Below are 20,496 nucleotides of genomic sequence, written 5' to 3'. Positions count from 1 at the left end.
ATTTCTACGACCTACACTGTAGCTCAGGGCAATGCGGGATCCTCAACCCACTGAGTGAGGCCAGGGATTGAACTCACGTTCTCATGGATACCAGTAGGGTTTTTTTTACCACTAAGCCACAACGGGAACTCCCATAGATTTGTTTTCATTCCACCACAGATTGGTTCTGCCAGTTCTAAAAGGAATCAGACCGCTCTTTTGTATGAGGCTGAATTCACTCTGTCCAAGTCTGTGAGATTCATCCACGCTGTTATAGACCAGTTGTCTCCCTTTATTGCTATATAAAGAACGCCCCTGGTAGGAATGTCACATTTGTTTATCCGCTCTCCTACTGATGGACCTCAGACACTTAAGGAATTGTGATAAAGAAGTGGAACAACCCAGAAAACTCCATAATCCTCCGGGGGGGAAAGAAATGTCAAACAGAGTTGCACCTCAGATCGCTGAGAAACCAGCAGGGGGACAAGCAGGCTAGTGACATGCTCTGACAGACAGAAGCACGTGTCATTCCGATTCTCTCATCAGAGCACCACAACCTGCTGGAGAAACCATAGCACCGGCTCCTGCTGGCCACAGGAAGGCCTGGTCACAGCAGCCAACACGTCATCTTTCACTATGAAAGGCTGACACCGAAATCAAACAGGGCTCAGTGATAAGGAACCTCTCCTAAAAGACCTCAGGACAAAGGCATGCCATTTAGAAGGGACTGGGCAGTTTTGGCAAGATGGCTGTCCCCTCTGGGCTACATCCACTGTCCCTAACGCTCTTTGAGCATCTATTTCATGCCCAGGGAGATGTGCAGAAACAGAGCCCTGCCTGGAGACTTGGAGCCTAATCCATGCAGCCTGACAACAGGATTCAAATGAAACACAGACAATGAAGGGAGAGAAGCAGCAGCGAGCACACAAACACATTTCCTCAGCTTGGCTGGGAGAAGAGAACTCTTCAGGGGCAGCGACGAATCACTGAAAGACTCCCCTGAGGAGGTCACTGTGCTGAGGAGACCCAGGGAGGAGGCTGAGCACTGCCTGGAATAGCTATTGGCACAGACCAAGTTCAAAGCACTGTCATTAAGTGACTAACTTCAGGAAAGAAATCAATTGATGGGAAACAAAACCAACTTTTAGTAAGACAAACAAATTGAAGATAGGATTCTCTCTAGTTTTATGCAGAGATGGAACCTCAAACACAAGAAGAAAACAGAAACACCTCAGGGCTCCTTGTAGAAAAAAACAAGATGGGATGTCAAAAGATTCTCTCCTGGAAATGCACTTCCTTAGTGGGACGAAGAATGACACAGCTTGTCATCATGTGGGGTGGTTAGTCCTGGCTCCTGAACATGAGCCTCATAAAGACAATCTTCTAGACTTAGGGAACCCACTTTTATCTCTAGGGTTTCATTTGGATTTCAAGACTATGTGGAATAAGAAGTAACAGTTTGGTTTTATAATGTTCCTGGTGTGGCCAGATAGCAGAAAAAGGTAGAAAACCATATTCCTTAAAAAAGCAAACCAAAAAAAAAAAAAAAAAAAGAGAGAGAGAGAGAGAAAGAGCAAGAGGGAAGAAGAACCTAGAAAGTACAAGAGTACAAGCAAGTTCATGAAAGTACAGGAACAGAAAGCATCCATTCCCACAAATGGGCTTTTGCACTCTAAGCTTAAACAGAGGGCTATGAGGGTCTGGGATTGGCCAAGTTGGGGTAATAAACTTATTTAAGCCACTGGAACAAATCTTGCTTCTTGTTTGTGGCTAATAGTGTTACAGTCCTGCAAATGGGAAATTCTTAATTCTTAAATTCTTAATTTTTCATACACATCTCTTAGACGTATATAAAAAGACTATTAATGAGCTCGGGCATGAAGGGCTACTTTGATAGCAGGACAAAAATAAGAGTTTGTTTTTTTTTTTTCCTGTTACAGAAATTAGGCTTTATCATGAGGAACACAAATAGGGATTTTTTGGTTTGTTTGTTTAAGTTTAGGAAAACAGCAGAAGATCAAAATGTATATTAGATCAAGGGCAACAGTGGCCAGAAATGGATTTATTTTTCTTTGTTAAAATCTGTCTTCAGCCAACCATACCTAAATAAACTCCAAGCAGGACAAGGAGGCATAGATCCAGGTACGTGGGGTCTAGCAGGGCTGCAACCACACTCCTCTGCCATGCCCCTCCAAGAGGCCACAGGAAGAGCTAAGGGTGGCGCTGAGGCTGCGTCCCTAGGTGTGATGCCAGCTGGATGCACCCTCTCTACTTGGTCCCTTGAATGGTGCCAGGCTTCACATCAGCACCCAATAAACACTCACTAAATAAAATCAGCAGCCAGCGAATCCTTCTACCTTCTAATGACATCACGGTGTCGGTTGAGCTCTTATCACCCCCAGAACTTTTCTCTCTCCTCATCCTTCCTATGCTGGTTATTCTCCCTTCTCTGCCCTGCCCTGCGCCACTCCAGACAACACATTTCCTGAGGGCTCAGCCAGTGCCAGCCCCTTCTTGTTCCTTTGCCTATAACAATCCCTGTGGATCCTTCAAGGTCTGGCTAAAAAGCCACTAATCACAATGCCTCCCTTGAACTTCCCAGGTGAAAACCAGCTGCGCTCTCTTGTCATTCTAAGCATTTGGGCTCCACCAAATGCTATCATTTCCCCTGTTCCGCTTCAAAAGTTACTTAAGTTCATGTCTGCTGTAGGTGGGGACCCTGCCTTCTTCACCTCTGAATTACACCAAGTGATGAGCCCAAAGCCCTGAAAACTGCAGGGAACTGCAGGTTTTATTTCCAGAAACAAGCAAGCAAACACACCCTCTGAACAAAGAAAAGTGACAGATGATGGAGGTAGCTGCCATCTATTTGCAAACAGGAGATTAACAACCACAATATAGAGATGGCACCTACAGGTCATCAGAGGAAAAGAAAAATAACCCAACTGAAAAATGTGCAAAGAATATAAATTAGAAATTCAGAGAAGTAAAATGATTAATAACTTTATAAAGAGGCCGTTTAACTGTAACAATAATCAGGAAGAAAAAGCAAATTAAAACCACCATGCGAGCTCATTTTCACAGGTAAGAACTAGCAAATATGGCCATTGGCGATTCCCCCCACAGGATGGCCTCTCACACACTTCCGGGGGCAGTGTCACCTGGCACCTGCCTGGAGAATCCTCCCACCCCCATGCCTAATATAACTTTGCCTAAGCAGTTTCCCCATCTCTAGAGCCAGACCATCTCAATTCACATCTTGGCTCTGCCACTTCTTCTTCTTTTTTTTTTTTCTTTTTTTTCTTTTTTTGGGCTGCTCCTGTGGCATATGGAAGTTCCCAGGTGAGGGGTCAAATCAGAGCTGTAGCCACCGGCCTACGCCACAGCCACAGCAATGCAGGAACCAAGCCACGTCTATGACCTACACCACGGCTCCCAGCAACACCGGATCCTTAACACTTCACGAGGCCAGGGACTGAATCTGCGTCCTCATGGATCCTAGTCGGGTTCATTAACCACTGAGCCTCAACGGGAACTCCCTTGGCTCTGCCACTTATAACCTCTTCAACAATGGACAAATTATTTAACCTTTCTGTGCCTTGGTTTCCTCATCTGTAAAATGGGGATAATAACAGCACCTACCTCAGAGGGTTTCTAGGAAGATTAAATGGGTCAATTCCAGGAAAGCATTTAATAAGGGCCAGTAAGTGTCTGTAATCATTATTCACTATTACAACTATTACACTTTTTTGCTATTATTTGTCCTACAGAAATCCTCGTACATGTGCCCAAAGAGGCATAAATAAGGATGCTCACTGCAATGTTGTTTACTATATCAAAACAAAAAAACAAGCCTGGAGGCAAATGAAATAACATTATTAAGTAAATGCTGTAGCAAAATACATCACTATTTTGCTTCCATACAATAGCTTCCAACTATTTTATTTTATTTTATTTTATTTTTTGTATTTTTACCATTTCTTGGGCCGCTCCCGTGGCATATGGAGGTTCCCAGGCTAGGGGGCGAATCAGAGCTATAGCCACCGGCCTACGCCACAGCCACAGCAACGAGGGATCTGAGCCACGTCTGTAACGCCACAGCAACGAGGGATCTACACCACAGCTCACAGCAATGCCGAATCCTTAACCCACTGAGCAAGGCCAGGGATCGAACCTGCAACCTCATGGTTCCTAGTCAGATTCATTAACCAGTGAGCCATGACAGTGGAGCCATGACCACGGCTTCCACCTATTTTAAAAGAAGCTTTCCAAGATGTATTGTTAGGCTAAAAAAAGTGAGGCGCAGGAAAACGTTTAGTATGACCCCATTTATATAAAAAATAACCCCCCTAAACTCTCTATGTATATATGTTTCTGAAACAATACACGTATACTAACATGTGGACATCTGGGGCAAGGAGTAAGTTGAGGATGGGAAGAGGGGAGGAAGGAGATTTTGGAGTTTTTCCTCTTCGTACATGTTTGAGTTCCTTACAATGGGAGAATATTTATAATACATGTGCAACTTTACAAAACAAGGACAACATGCACAGTAAAACCCTTATGAGTTGAGGTGAAGAAACATTATCAAGGACTGGGCCTTCGGCGAGGTGGGGGATACAGGATGGGGAGAAGGGGAAAGTGCTGAGCGTGGGAACCAGGGGTACGAGGCATGGCAGTGGGAGACCCTGTCCACCTCCTCCCAGGGTGCTGACATTCCAGACCAGTAGCAATATCCACCTCCCTGAAGAGTCCCAAAAGATCCACCGATCTAAAGGTCAGGGGAAAGACTGGGTAAGTTATGGGCCAGCCACTAAAGGATGCACTGAACAGCCATTAAAATCACGCCAGAATAGTTATAGACCTAGGAGGTACAAGCTGCAAAACTGCACAACCCTATTTGTATTTGTATATGTGAGTGTGTGTGCATGCACGTGGGCACACATACACACTCAGAGCTTTTAAAAAAAAAAAAAAAGTGAAAGGATATGGTCCAAAATATCAACAGTGATTATCTTTGGGTGGTGGAATTATAAATGATTTTTTTTAAGTTTTCTTTGTTCTTTTCCAAATTTGCTACAGAATACACTCTTAGTGTGTTATACAAGGAAAAATCAAGTAATGACAGAAATTCCTAACCAGGCCACCCTCTGAAGAGCCTTCTTTCCTCTCTGTTCAGGTTTTTTGCTGGATGTTGGCTTGACAGTGTTCTACTCTCCTCAGGGTGGGAAGCACATGGGGCTCCAGTAGGCCTGGGAAGGGCGTCCAAGGACAGCTCCCTGCCCTTGAGACTCTTGGACTCCAAAGTCAAGAATTCTGCGGGCTGCCTTCATTCCCTTCCCGCACAGATAAGCCTTTGAAGTGAAGCCTTAGCCCAGAAGCCTGATAAGAAGGGAGGCTCCTAAGGTACAGCCCAGCACCTCCACCCCACTCCCGGCTTCGCTGGCCACTGTGCAGGCACCTTCCCAGGGCACCCTGTCCCAATCTCCCCTCTGTCTGGACTGCACCTCCCTACCTCACCAGTTAGAAAACCCCAACTCGAGCTCCAAGGCCCGCACCAATGCCACCTGCCTCTGCGGCTTTTCCCAACATGAACAGAGCACTCTGAGTGAGGTTTGGTATCCAAGGTGCCCAAGCTGAAAGCCTTGCTCTGATCTGTACTAAGCCTTAATGAGTTGCTCAGCTGCTCAGTGCCTCAGTTTGCTCATGTGTGTAATGGGGTTAGAAGGGCTCTGGGGCGATTATAAGAGAAGTGATCAGTGAACAGTAGGGCAGCATAGGAGCCAGTTGGTGGCAGGCGTGATGGAATCCTGGAACGCAGGGGCCAAGTGACGCCCTGCTAATGAAATACAGTCATCAGGTGCCTCTGGGAGGCCGTGTGGGAGCAGAAGGCTGGACTAGGGCCCAAGGAGACAAAAAAGCACAAAGATACCGACCACAAGATGCTGTGGTCCAGCTTAGAGACAGACACCCTCGAAGGCCACAGCCCTGGAGACTGGGAGCAGGAGTCTGGCCCTGCCAGGCACAGCCAGGTAAGCAAAGAACATTTTAGTTAATGCTGAAGAGGAGCAGGTTCTCCAGGTAAATCACATAGCAAAGGGGCACCCAGGTTAAAACCGCAGCCCTCAAATAGCAGGTACAAAAGAAAGAAAAGCCATATAGAACGTTTCCAGCATGACAAAGGTCTGGAATGGCTAGAACATTTGGCAAATGTGAGGGTTTCTGGATTGAGGACAGAGATGGAGGGAGGGACAGCTCACTCCCCAGGGGCCAAACATATTGGGCTTTGCGATGGAGAGCCTCTGTGGGTTTCAAAGCAGGGAAAGGACAGCATGAGGCTCACAGTTCTGCAGCTCCATCAGGTTGGCAAGGTGGGAAATGGGTTGGAAGGGAGGCGGGGAGTGGTGGGCAGTAATCCAAGCACCCTCAGGAGTGGGGAGAGTGACAAAGATCACAGGGTGGGCTGGGGCCTTTCATGGGCAACAAGGTTCTGGTTGAATGAACACAGGAGATCACCTCTGAGAGTTGTCAGCACAAACAAAACAAGGAAGTCTGGAAATCGAGGTCCTTCTCAAGCACCCAACTGCGACGCTGGGCTCCGTTTATCCATCCCTGTGGCAGATGAGCCCTTTCTTCCCACTGAGGAGATGGATTCTGTAAGTGACAGATGTCAGCCAGCGGCATGAATTTAAGAGGCCCCAGAGAGGGTCAGGAAGCTGAAGCTGATGGCACCTTTTGCCACATGGCAGCCTGGGACTGTCCAGCCTTGCAGAGCAAGGCAGTTTGTGCCCAAGCAGCCAGGGAAGAGACAATGAGACTGTTTCTTCCTCTCCATGGTGCCACTGTCTTGACACTGAGGGCATTGATGGGCTGGTTACCATGGGAACTTGAGCTGCCGATCCCATCCTATGGAGTGTGAGGCTCACTCCCAACGCTGATGGCTGTTCATCCCTGTTTTTTGCAATATTGGACAGAGGGCCTTATGCCTGCCACCAGGCCTTCAAAACTCTCCAAGAGCAGGGGCACAGGATCTCGGGAGGACCAAGTACTTAGCAGGATGACAGGACCCCTGGGGTCTGAATCATCTACGGTGGGCTCCAGGGCATAGCTGGACCACGGTGTGTAGCTGACCAGAACTAGAAGCAAACTAGAGCATCATGGGGCAGCTCCTCCCCACATGTAAGCACAAATCTGGGAGGGGCCAGCCTGCGGAGTGTGACTCTGAGAAGCCAGGGATTAAGATAAAATATGTGGGTAGAGATGTTCAGTCCAGTGACATTCAGAGGCGAGAGTCTGACTTTGCTGAACTTGCTTGGTCATAGATGCTCACCTCCTTCCCTCCTCTAAGAGGCTCCTACAGAGCAGGGGTCACATTTTACTCATCTCTGAGGGTCCAACACCAGCACAAGCACACAATAAACACTGGCTCAATAAATGAGTGCTCTGGGCCCCAGGTTGGCATTAGCGAGATGGCAGAATTGGGCCTGATTTCAGAGAGCAGCCAGACGGCTGAGTGTGGACTTATAGGGCCCACAAAGTCCAAAGCCCAGTGGCAGAAACAGATAAGCCAGCAGACAATGTCAGGATGATGGAAGTGTGGGAGCCCCAAGGGTACATCTGTAGGGCTGGGGAAGTCAGGGCAGGCCTACAGATGGCCAGGAAGGATAAGGAGTTGGTCAGGTGGGCGGAGGACAGCCATTCTAGGCAGTAAGAACAGCATAAGGAAGGCGGAAAGGAAGCAGATGCATGAAGTGAGGGGTTCAGCAGTGCTGGAGCTGGGGTGGGAGCAGAAAGCAGCAGAGGGGAGGGGGCGGGAGGGGACAGGAGGGGCCTGCAGCGGCATGGACAGGTGAAGGGCCCTGCCTGTGCTGGGGAAAATCGAGGGACCTGAGAGCCATCCAGGAGGCCGAAGAGAGAGCCTGGTTATGGACAGGATGGGGAGGCTCAGGAGCAGGTGGAGACAGCAGTGACTTCCAGACCTTGAGCTTAGGGTGGATGGCGGCCCCCTCTGTAGATAGGAACACACAGAGAGGAGGAGGTTTGCCGCAGAGGAGGATCAGTCCAGCCAAGAAGATGCTGAGTTTGAAGGACTGCATATGGCATCCTAGGAAGGGGCTGGGTGTTCTCCCTCCAACATAGGCAGCTGTGAGTAAGTCTCAGTGCTGATGAGTGCCAGTACAGACCACTCAGGACACAACAGGCCAATGCCAGCACTGCACGTGGACATGTGAGCCAGGGGGAGGGAGGGGGGAAAGAACGGCTGGCGGATCCATGTAAGCCCATTTGTCAGTGGCAGCAGAGAGCTGAAATACTTTTCTGCCTGATGGCTTAGCCTTGTCTGAGACACAGGGATGAGTTTCCTCTGCCAGAGGGGATGACTGATGGTGATGGCAGGTTGGAGGGGAGGGCTTTGGGCCCTGGCCTGTCAGTCACCAGTTTGTAATCTGGAGCAAGTCACACTAGCACCGGACCTGAGGTCTCCTCACACTTAAACAGGCCTGGTGACACCTGCCTGTAGGTTGGTACGAGGCTCCCTGGGCAAAAGCACCCGCAGGGGATCAGCTGCCAGGCGCAAACACATGCCAGAGCCTCCAGTCAGAGCCTCCAGTCAGCGCCAAGGCCAAGCCACAGTCTGAGATGGAAAGGAGATGGGCACTCATGATAACCACAGCTCAGAAGACCTCCACGTTCAGGATGCTGGGAAGGGGAGGCAGAGGTGTGTCAGCTGGGCTGGGCAAGATCAGACGAACTACTTTTTGGAGGCAAAAGCTGTGCAGAGGCTCAAAGGCCCAGAGGAGCCAGCATGTTCCCCAGAGTGTGGACAGTCCTGCAAAGCCCGAGACCAGGGAGGAGGCCTTAGACAGTCTCCAGGATGTTCCACACACACAAGAGCTGTGTGTTTCTGATATGACCCTTGGTTTCTGCCTAGAGAAGCTCAAACCTTTCCAACTGACCAGACAGCTGAGCCAGCCACTGTGGCCTGGTTCTTCGTCCCCCTTGGACACTGTGCATTACAGCTCAGCTTCACCCACAGCCCCAATGACTCATGATGGCAGTCCATCAAATAAAACCCTGTCCGCTTCGATCTGTCACCATATGAACACAAACAGGGAAGGTCTGATACTACACAATTGGGTTCACAATCCCAATTTAGTTTATAGCCCTGGTCCCAGCTCACACCAGAACCCTTCCCTTTCCAATCCCAGGCCAGCCATGAGCATTGCTCCTGGTTTAGAGCAAAAAAGCAAGTCAGCCTCCTGCTAAACATCAATACCGGAGACCTTGGTCATAGGTGGCTGCTCTTCTGGGCTTCCCCTTGTCCCTTCCAAGCCCCAACACTCAATAAGTTCTGGCTCATTATTTTAACACCTGGCTAAAGCTTCAAATTGTTTGGGGTTGTTAAGAACAAGCTGTCTGCAGAATCACAATTTTCCTCTGTTGACAAATGAATTACGAAGGCCCACCTGAAATTCTGGGCCAGGTATGTTCCATTCAGTGGCTATTTTAAGTAAAACTATTTAAGGCAAGTTCAAAATCATTTAAGACTCTTGGACCTTGTAGGGCCCTGGCAGCCAGCTTGCAGTTTTACATTCAGACTCAGAACCAACAAATTAGCTCAGTACCCCAGGCAAAGCAAAAAATGCAAGCACAAGTATGGTGTCGAAGTGCTACCCTTAAAATAAACATCACCCCAAAGAGCTGCGGATGCTGAGCTGCTGTGATTTGGTTTGGCACATGTTTTGTTGCCTTCCTTTTCACGTAAATGACTTGTCTTTTCTTGATGTCAGCAATGGCGAAGGTAAGAATGTAGGTTAAAGCGAGGGCCACCTCTGCCACAAGATAACCTAAAGGAGAAAGAAGCCTGGCAGACAGAAAGGCAATGCCCGGGAGTGAGGTTTCTGGCTCTGAGTCCAGCTCTGCCCAAATATCCCTGTGAGCTGCAGCCAGGCATTCTGCTGCCTTGACAAGTGCATCAGCCCCACACGGGATGTCTAAAGCAGGGCCTTCTCACCCTAGGCCCGCAGGTACCTAGAGGTCCCCAGATGGTCCAGGAGCACCATGATATGTGTGTATGATGTGCATTTTTCTCTTCTTTCCCCCTTTTACATTTCATGTGTATCTGTGTGTGTATGTGCACAAATGTAGGTGTACGTGTATGCACATGTGTATATACATGTATTACATATGCATGTCTGTATATAATGTATATATTACCATATTTAATATATTCTGACACAAAGAAAAATGCAAAAAAACATAATTTTGATAATTTTGTATATACTTTATGTATGTTATACATACATATATGTCTATATAGCATATCAGGAATTAGAACACTGCAGATGAAGTGTTAAAATTTCTCTCCCCAGTTTCTTTCCCCTCATTCTCTCCCTTCTCAGAGGCTACTATTAAGTAGAATTTGATGTGGATCCTTCCAGCCCAAGCTTCTGTGCTTTTACGACATGTGTAAGCATTCATAAGGACTATAGGATGGCTTAGTGTTTTTCAAAGTTTACGTAAATACTATTGTGTATCCGCAACTTGCCTTTTTCATTCAACATTGTTTCTGGCATTTATCTATGAAAATACATCATAGTTAGTTTACTCATTTCTAGATACTGTTGAGTACTCCATGGTGTGACTATTTTGATTTATTTCTCCATTCTTCTGCTGATGGATATTTAGGTTGTGCTTCTCCCTGTTTAAAAATGGCTCTGTGGACATTCCTGTCCAAGTCTTCCAGTGCACTTGTGCAAGAGTTTTTCATCTAGTAGCCAACAGGCACATGAAAAGATGCTCAACATCTCTAATTATCAGAGAAATGCATATCAAACTACAGTGATGTACCACCTCACACTGATCAGAATGGCCATCATTAAAAAAAAAAAATCAACAAATAATAATCCTGCAGAGAAAAGGGAACCCTCCCACACTGTGGGTAGGAATGGAAATTGGTATAGCCACTGTGGAGAACAGTATGGAGTTCCTTAAAAAACTAAAAATGGAGCTACCATATGATCTAGCAATCCCACGCCTGGGCATATGTTGGGAAAAGATGAAAACTCTAATTTGAAAAGCACCCCAATCTGCATAGCAGCACTATTTACAATAGCCAAAACATGGAAACAACAAATGTCCATGGACAGATGAATAGATAAAGAAGATGTAGTCCATATACATATAATGGAATATTACTCATACGAAAGAATGAAATTCTGCCATTTGCAGAAACATGGATGGACCTATAGATGATGATACTAAGTCAGACGGAGAAAGATAAAATATCCTATGACCATCATTAAATGTGGAATCTAAAATATGATACAAATGAACTTATTTACAAAACAGAAATAGACCCACAGTCAACAAACTTATGGTTACCAAAGGAGAAAGGGGGTGGGAGGGATAAATTAGGGATTCGAAATTAACAGATAGGCACTGCTATATATAAAATAGATAAGCAACTGAATAGCATAGGGAACTATATTCAATACCCTGTGATAAGTCATATAAAAAAGAATATGAAGAAGAATATAGATCTATAACTGAAAATATAGATCTCAAAGCCAAGATGTAGACTCGCTAATGTCATTTGACCTCAAATTGCTCTCTAAATGAGTTCCATCAGCAGCATGTGAAAGTTCCAGTTCTTCTACATCCTTGGCCACACCTGATACTAACACTTTCCCAGCTTGCCAATCTGATAGGTGTGAAATGGTGTAAGTGCCTCAAGCTGCATGGCCCCAATAGCTCCCAAGCAGGCTGGGCATCTTTTCTCACTTGGGTTTCCTTTTTACTCAATTCCCTATCCATAGACATTCCCATTTTTCTACCCAGCATTTATCATTTATCTTACTGCTTTATAGCTATTAAATAATCTACACACTAATCTGTTGTATTAGTACTTTTCTACTCTCTTATTTGCTTTTTAACTGTTATAATGTCTTTATTATACAGAACTTTTAATGGATCAATCTCTTCCCTTTTTTATTTGCTATTTCTGCATCTTGTTTAAGAAATCTTTTCCTTGGAGTTCCTGTCATGGCTCAGTGGTTAATAAACCCAACTAGGTTCTATGAGGACGCGGGTTCGATCCCTGATCTTGCTCAGTGGATTAAGGATCCGGTGTTGCCGTAAGCTGTGGTGTAGGTCACAGACGAGGCTCGAATCCCACATTGCTGTGGCTGTGGTGTAGGCTGGCAGCTATAGCTCTGATTCGACCCTAGCCTGGGAACCTCCATATGCCGTGGGCATGACCCTAAAAAAAAAAAAAAGACCAATCAATCAATCAATCTTTTCCTTTCCCAACCCTCTTACACTGCTAGTAGGAATGTAAATTGATGTAGCCACTATGGTAAACAGTGTGGAGATTCCTTAAAAAACTAAAAATAGAGTTGCAGTTATGATCCAGCAATCCCACTCCTGGGCATATATCCAGAGAAAACTATAATTCAAAAAGATACATGCACCCTATGTTCATAGAAGCACTATTCACAGTAGCCAAGACATGGAAATAACCTAAATGTCCATTGACAGATAAGTGGATAAAGAAGATGTGGTGCATATACACAATGGAATATTACTCAGCCATAAAAAGAATGAAATAATGTAATTTGCAGCAACATGAATGGACCTAGAGATTATCATACTAAATGAAGTACGTCAAATAGAAAGACAAATACCATATGATACCGTATGATATCACTTTTAAAATATGGCACAAAGGAACCAACCCACAAAACAGAAACAGAGTCACAGACATACTTATGGTTGCCAAGGTGGGGTGGGGGTGAGATGGATTGGGAATTTGGGATTAGAAGATCCAAACTATTACATTTAGAATGGATAAACAACAAGGCCCTGCTGTATAGCACAGGGAACTATATTCAATATCCTGTGATAAACCGTAATGGAAAAGAATACACACACACACACTGAATCACTTTGCTGTACAGCAGAAATTAACACAACATTGTAAATCAATATACTTCAATACAACAAATTTTTTAAAAAGAAACCCTTTCCTTTCCCAATGTCATAAGGGTGTTCCACTATAATTACACATTCAGGGCTTTCATCCTATCTGGAATTTATTGTTACAGAGTATGAAGTGAGACTGATCTGGTCTCCCTGGTCAGCTCTCTCAGCATCATTTACTGAATTGTCCATCCTTCCCATCCACTTGTACCTCTTCTGTTCACACACAAGCTCCCATGGACGCCTGCATTTGAGTCAATTCCACCGATAGACCAACCATCACCTGGCCAAGGCAGAACTGCCGTGATCACCACAGCTTCTGGGGTTGGAGGCACCCTCCTCCCCATCTGCCTTCTCAAAGTCGTCAGCCAGTATTCCAAGACCTTACTCTTCCATGTAAATTTTACAATTTCTTTGTGTGAGTTTATATTCCATACAAGAACCTACTGGTGCCTCAACTAGACTCCAATGAATTTACAGATTAATTCAGAGGGTCTATGACAATGAGCCCTCCCAGCCATGGACATAATATATCTCCCATTATTCAGCCCTTCTTTTTTTCAATAAGTCTTTAAAATGCTTCATCATTTTTCTTTAAGATTTATTCCTAGGTACCTAACAGCTTTAACGCTACAGTAAATTGTAATTTTTCTCATCCTCTCAGACATTGCTGTTGCAGGGCTGCTCCTGTTGATCAAGAAACCTGCTCAACTCTCTACTTGGTTATAATAGTGAGTCTCTACGTTCTCTGGGATCACCTGTGTGGTTAAGTTTGTCACTTGTCAAGAGTGACGTTTGACTCTTCCAAATCTTTCTTCTTTTGCAAATTGTGCTGCATTATCTGGGACCTCCAGCATAATGATGAGTTGAGAAGCAAAAAGAGGCTAATGATGAGTTGAGAAGCAAAAAGAGGCTAGTTTGTCTCATTCCTGATGATGCTTGTTTTTAAATGGAGAGGATCCAGAGACTTTATCAGACACTGAAGGCGATCCAAGACTCAAAAAAGGTGAATGACCACTAGTCTAAATTACCTTTGCACCATATAAAATAAATGGAATCAGCTGCATGACAGAAAGCTAATAAAGCCATCAAGCCAGAACTTGAGTGTTGCAAAGACCCACAAGAAAAGCAGCGTTGGGAGTCAGGGCAGGTACTGGGCATAACACCAATTGTGCATTAAGGGTTTGGGGAAAGAGTCACCCAAAGGAGACCTGGAACCAGAGGATGTAGCAGGAGACAAAGTGTGTGGAATATAACTGTCAGAGGTGACACACACTTGCTGTGTGGACACAAACAGCTTCCACCTCTCGCTTCACCAAGGTTCACCCACTCATAAATCAAAGCTAATAATACCTACATCTTATTTATGAGTCACAAATTCTCCTGGCTGAAAAAGGCAAATAAGGTTTTTAAAGAGTTCTTATTGAGTAGGTAGAGGTTGGAACGCTCCAGGCCTTTTCCACATTAGCAGTGCACTTGGGGAAGGCGGGGAAGAAAGCTGGTTTTGGAATAAAGAGTAACAGGCCCTCCTTGAGTAATCTCACACTCGCACACACCCGCCTCTGAAACAGCTCATATCCCAAACCAACTAGCTCCTGGGTGTGTGAGTGGCTCCTCAGTGTCAGCCCCAGCAGCACGCCCACCAGGCTGAGCGACCAGGCTGTAGGAAGTCCACCCTGGCTTCCCTGGACCAAGCTGGGGATACCCGGAGATGCTCCCCAGAAGGCCCTGGGTGAAGGGGGTACGTGCCTAGAGGAAACCTTTCCCACAGGCAGAGAAAGGACAAAAGATGCCTGCATAAGCAACTCAGTGAGTCTCGAAGTTGTTTCAAAAATCCGGCAGGACCTGGCGGGGAAGGGAGATTTCTGATCCCCAGGAAGGGAGCCCTGAACGGCAGTCACTGTGCCTCTCACTTGCAATGTCCAGAAGCTCACAGCTCAACTTCAGTTCCCCTCTGCTCCTTTAATTATAACAGCCAAAAACCCAGGCGCTCTGTAATTTACCGGGCAGTGTAAGAGTCACTTTTAGCTGAAGACAAATTGCTGGGCCACCTGGGCAGAGCAGTGAAGTGTGGCAAGAGCCAGGGCCCTAAGCAAACAGGGGGGAGCAAGGAACCAACCAGAAAGACCCAGAGGAGCCCCTTCTCCGGTCTGAAGCATGAACTCGGGAGATTTAGGAACCACAGAGAGAATCAAAGCCAGTGCTACCTGAAGGCAAATCTTAAATCACAGGATGTTTGGAGAGACCTGAGCGGTCAAAACACACACACCAAAAAAGAGACACACAAAGGATGTGATGGGTTCTTTCAGACACTCTGACCTGCAGTGTAAAGTACAGTTCAAACGAGCACAATCTACTTTTCCAGAAGGGTGCACATCACACAGGAACTGCATCCACGCTGGAGTTAAGATGCAAAGAAAAGTCATTTACATTAGGGCCGCACCACACTCTGCTGGCTTCTGTCACGGAGAATGATGAAACCAAATTTAACACTGCCTGGCAGTAGGGGCTGAGTTATGAGTGGTGCCTCCCTGTCACTACACTTGATCCTCTTAAGTGTGTAATCTGGAGATGTGTTCACCGCACCGACAGGTCCCCTGTGGGACCCCTCCACCGGCCATAAATCAAGATCAACCCCCGCCTCACTGCCACTCTTCAGGGTTGGGGCTGGAAAAAGGGGACCTGCCTCCAAGGTCCTTTGAAGGAATGCCCCCTTCGTGCCCCGGTGCCGCGGAGCCAGGTTCGGCGACGGGACGAGCCCGGTGGGTAAGGAGGACGGCGCCCACCACGGCGGGGCAGGTGTCCGTGCCCTCTTGCGCCGGGCCTGCGTGGGCGCCCCCGCCGGCCACCCGTTTGTCCCCACCGAGGGCCCCGCGCGCCGCGCTCCCGGGCAACTCCCCAAAGGAGGCGCCCCCTCGCGCCGCTCCCGCCGGCGGCCGGGAAAGTTTTGGGCGCGTGAGGCCGGCTGCACTCACCTGGCCCAAGTTGAGGTAGCCGTGCGCCGCGGCCACGCGGTCCGCCGCGGCCGGGCCGCCCAGCACTTGCACCGCCCAGTGGTTGGTGTAGACGGGGCGCGGCGGTGGCGGCGCGGAGCAGGCGGCGGGCAGCGCGAGCAGCAGCAGCCAGCGCCAGGGGCGCGGCGCCAGCGGCCGGAGCCCGAGCCCGCCGGCGTCCCCTGTGTCCGCGTCCGTGTCGGCAGCGGCGGCGGGGGCCCGGGGCGGCGGCCGGGGCCCAAGCGCGGGCAGCGCGCGCGGAGGCATGGCAGCGGCAGGCTCGCGCGGCGCCCGAGCGGCGAGTGCGCCGGGGGGGTGGGGTGCCGCCTTTTAAAGCCGCTCCGCGCCGGGGGAAGCGCCGCCGCCGCCGCCGCCGCTGCTGCGGGCGGGAGCGAGGGAGGAGGAGGCGGCCGCCGCGCGTTCCCGCCCGCGCGGCCCGGCGGCGCCGTGGACCCGCGCTCGGTGGCGGGCACCCCGGCCTTCGTGAGCCCTCGGCGAAAAGGTCCCTGGGGAACTTCCCGCACTTTGGAGGCGCTCGGGACACAGACGGGCCGGGGCAGCGCGTTCCCCTGGCCACCAGGGAGGGTGGGGCGGGTGTGGGGGAGTGGGGTGCGTCTCAGGTGCTTACTGTTCCCAGGCCGGTGTCGTTCCACCCGCCGGGCAGCCTGGAGGCCTCATAACGCCTGACGGTGTTTGACCTCATTCACAGGAGGCCTTGCTCATCCCAGCGGGCCACAGCGGGTTCGCCCTCGGTTCTGGGTTTTAGGGCCAAGAAGCCACAGGGAAAGAGGTGGCCGTGGCCCAGTCCAAAACTAGGCTTGACTGAAGGGGCATGGTGAGGGGGGCAAAGACATTTACCCAATTAGCTGGTTCGGTAGAAACCTAGGGGGACAGCTCCCTAGAGGTCCCAGGGAGGTAGATAGCGCTGGGGAACCCCCCCCCCCCAGTCGACCATTTCCTATCTGAGTGATCTTGGGCTCCACCTGTAAGTGGGAGTGACAATAGTATCTATCCCCTGGAGCTGTTTAGAGCAAGACATGAGTGCTGGCCATGCACTAAGCTGTTGATAAACATTTGTTTTTAGGAGCCCAGCACCTGCCACATGGTAGGTGATCTCCAGTTGGGTAGACCTTTCATACCTCCCACTGACCTGGGACCAGTCAGTGGGAAAATGAGATGAATCATCTTGGCCCCCCGCTGCCAGGAGCTACCTAGAACCCAATAGGTAGTTACTTGGTATACCGTGGAGCGCTGAGGGAATATTCACACCTCAGAAGAATGGTGAGAGGTGAGGATCGTTTCAGGGTCTCTTGTCCCTTGCCTTGCAAGGGGTGTTGGTCCCAGCTGGCCCCATGTGGAAAGCAAACCTTTCCCCTAATTAATGTGGGCGGGGAAACAAAAAGTAGGTAAGGAAGGCCTTGATGCAGGAAGGGAGTCAGAGACTGCTGGTCCCTTTGCAGGAACTGTCCCTTGCCTTCCAAGTGCTGCAGAGCACGCACCTGAGTCTGTGGCTTGGCAGGTAGAAGGTAGTTGAGGAGGGGCAGGAGGGGGTGGCTTCCTCGGGGAAGCAGGACCCATGGCTTCCTCGGGGCCTTTCCAGCCTCCCTCTCAGGAGCCCTTTGGTTTCGTAACCCACATGATTCATCCTTTCTGCAGGCGTGAGTCACCCCAATGGAGGTGGGAGAACGTGAGGCGTGGTGGGAGGCCCAGCAGGGACACGGGGACAAGCCAAAGTCTTGTTCACAAGGGCTTCTGCCCAGGGCCCGTTTTGGAACCTGAGGATTGATTTCGCACGAGTTCTTCTCTTTTCTGCACTTGCCACAGGTTTTCCTCCCTGACCCTAGGCAGGTGGGTCAGCTCCCTGGGCCTGCCCCACAATGCAGAATACAGGCCCCTGGTACCCCTCCTGCAGACGCCCTAGACATTCCCCTGCCCCACCCACATGAGAGATAGGAGGCCCTAACGCAGTCGTGGCTCCCCTGCAGGAGCCCGCACCATCCCTACTGGGCAGAAACAACGCCCAGAACCCCCAGCCTGTCTCTCCCCAATACCACCTTTACTGCCCACAGAGGAGGGCCATTAGATTAAAGGCCTTGCTCTGTCACTCACCAGCAATATACTGGGTGACTTGTGTCACCTTTCTGGCCACTGTTGGCCAGACTCTACTTCAGCATGTGACCCTCTTCAAGCTAATGCTGCATTGCACATAACTAAGTCATTATGAAGTAGGCCATGCCTCCTGAGAGGGTACCCCCACAGCACAGTAATCTTGACAGGCAGAGAGGGGTTTTTCCATAATAATTCAGTAGATTAAGGGATTCAGCCCACTGGACTGAGAGGAGGCTAAAATGCATCTGAATTTTTATTTGAAGGGATCAGAATTTGTTTTATTAATAGATCCGGTCCTTTTGGGCTAAACTTCCCATTTATTGCGGATGTGCCTGGACGATATCTTGGCTCCAGTATGGTAGGAGACCAGCTTCCCAAAATGAACATCCTAAATCAAATCGCCTTCTGTGGGTTTCCTATTGATTTACACGGTGGCAGGATAGCTCAATCACAGAAGTACCAGCCCTTTGCATTGTGATAGGATCTGTAATAAGACTTGGCTCATTTTCCTGCAGGGAGGGGATTTACTACTTACTGAGGCTCCAGATGGCCCATGGGGGCTGCACAGTTCTGTAGGGATGGGAGGCAGGGGCCCACTGCTTCCCTAGAACTAGGTCAGCAGCTTTGGGGATGGACAGGACATGGACCAGGAAGGTGATTGGAGCCAGGAGATGTGATGTTTATACTAGTATCTTCCCAACTCAGACAAGAGGAAGTGGCATCGCTGGGAAGCTGTTATTGAATTATGTGTTCTGATGCCCACAACTGACCCCTTTACAGCAAGTACAGGGTTACACAGCTGAGGCCAAGGGATGCCAAGTGTTGCCTGGACCACTGGATAGCAGAAGCCTTCCCATAGCCACTTGGGGTGTGTCACAACAGAATTTGACCCAGAAATTGCATCCATTTAGGCAATAGATGCTTTATTGAAAATGTACATTTTTGGAAATGTGTTGGGGTTTGGTAGGTTGGGGTGGCATCTCAAAGAATGTCTGATGGGCACCACCTTCAGCACGCTGGAGAACCAGGCACTCAAAAGAGCTTTGCCACTACTGTGCAACCCCAGGAGAAGTGCTTCCCATATCCTCTGCCTGACATAGCAGTAAGGATGCCGTCTCCATGCACGGGTGCTGCAAGGCAGGTAGAAGCTGATGTGTTCCAAGACCCTTACCCAGCTTGGCACCAAGTAAATACTCAACAAGGGGGCATGATGATGACCACCACAGGCTCTGGGAGCCTCCAGTGGGATAGAATGGGCAAGGCTGCACACTCTGTCCCTGTGTGGGGTTCAGGGATATGTAAATGTCTTGTCCTTCCACCAGGCCTGGTTGTACATTTTCACTTTTTTTTTTTTTGTCTTTTTGCCTTTTCTAGGGCCACTTGAGGTTCCCAGGCTAGGGGTCTAATCGGAGCTGTAACCACTGGCCTACATCAGAGCCACAGCAACACGGGATCCAAGCTGCATCTGTAACCTACACCACAGCTCACGGCAATGCTGAATCCTTAACCCAGTGAGCAAGGCCAGGGATTGAACCCGCAACCTCATGGTTCCTAGTCGGATTCTCTAACCACTGCGCCATGACGGGAACTCCATTTTCTCACATTTTAACATCCCTGAAATCAGGAAAAAAATCTCACAGTTGGTATTTTGCAGTCAGCGTTGGCCTGGACCACAAGTAAATTCTTCCCAAGAAGGTTTGTGTTTGCTTCTGCCAGCGATCTGGGGCACAGGCCTGGAGACCCCTTGGGGACCACATGGGTGGTGTGACCCCCTCCAGCTGAGAACCAGCTGATGGTACAAATGATCAGTGCAAGGATTTCTCCCTGCATCCATTATGGCCAGGGGAGAGGCCAGAGGGCTCCTTGCTGTCCCTCTCTGGCAGTAGATTTATTTCTCATCTTCTCCTGCACCAACAGTGCAGCCTTTCAGTGGTACAGCTTCATGGAGTCCCCTCAACACTTTCCAACTTGGACACTCCCTTTCTTAGTAATCCGTAAGATCCATAAGTCAAGGGCGTCTCTTAGATTAGATGAATGTGGCTTCAGTGCCATCAAGACACACTGCAGCAAAGATACCTGTTTAACTCTCTCAAATAGATTTGACCTTTTTTTCTTGTAGCATCTATTAACATCCTACAACAGAGGTCCAGAGAGTGCGGTGTTTTTAATGAAATTTGGTTGTGAATCCTTTGGCAAAGCAAAGGCTCTTCCATTGACTGATTAGTTTGAATTTTCAAATTCAATCTTCCTGTTGGGAGAACACCTGGATGCTTTAGACTACACAGCATTCAGAGGTGTGATGCTGATGGGACTCACAGAGAGATCCACAGAGCTGACAGCCCCGCCACTAAAGTTGGATAGCACACACGGTCTCTTGCCTGGGGGACAGGAAGCTGACAGATGCCACACACAGAGGGCCTGGGATGTGAGAGGCCCA

At 48.7% G+C, this 20,496-nt stretch overlaps 1 protein-coding gene across 5 annotated transcripts in view; it reads right to left on the bottom strand.

Moving 5' to 3' along the window:
- The window catches only part of PCSK6 (proprotein convertase subtilisin/kexin type 6), a 188,512-nt gene extending 172,258 nt beyond the window's left edge, over positions 1–16,254 (bottom strand). For all 5 annotated transcript variants that reach the window (XR_014840546.1, XM_021098934.2, XM_021098945.2 and 2 more), the window contains exon 1: positions 15,933–16,254. Coding sequence is in view for 4 of the 5 variants with exons in the window: in XM_021098934.2 (XP_020954593.1) it covers positions 15,933–16,217 (285 nt within the window). In the remaining variant the exon portion in view is untranslated. The remainder of the gene's footprint in view (positions 1–15,932) is intronic.
- Positions 16,255–20,496: the final 4,242 nt, after the last annotated feature.

Source organism: Sus scrofa, chromosome 1 (genome assembly GCF_054392235.1).
Source record: "Sus scrofa isolate SSC_HxYL_T2T_F1_AM1 chromosome 1, Sscrofa_HxYL_maternal_Yorkshire_Landrace_v2.0, whole genome shotgun sequence".
In the NCBI taxonomy this organism is placed as follows: domain Eukaryota; kingdom Metazoa; phylum Chordata; class Mammalia; order Artiodactyla; family Suidae; genus Sus; species Sus scrofa.
The sequence above is the reverse complement of the archived record's forward strand: the minus strand, read 5'-3'. Positions and strand labels throughout refer to the sequence as shown.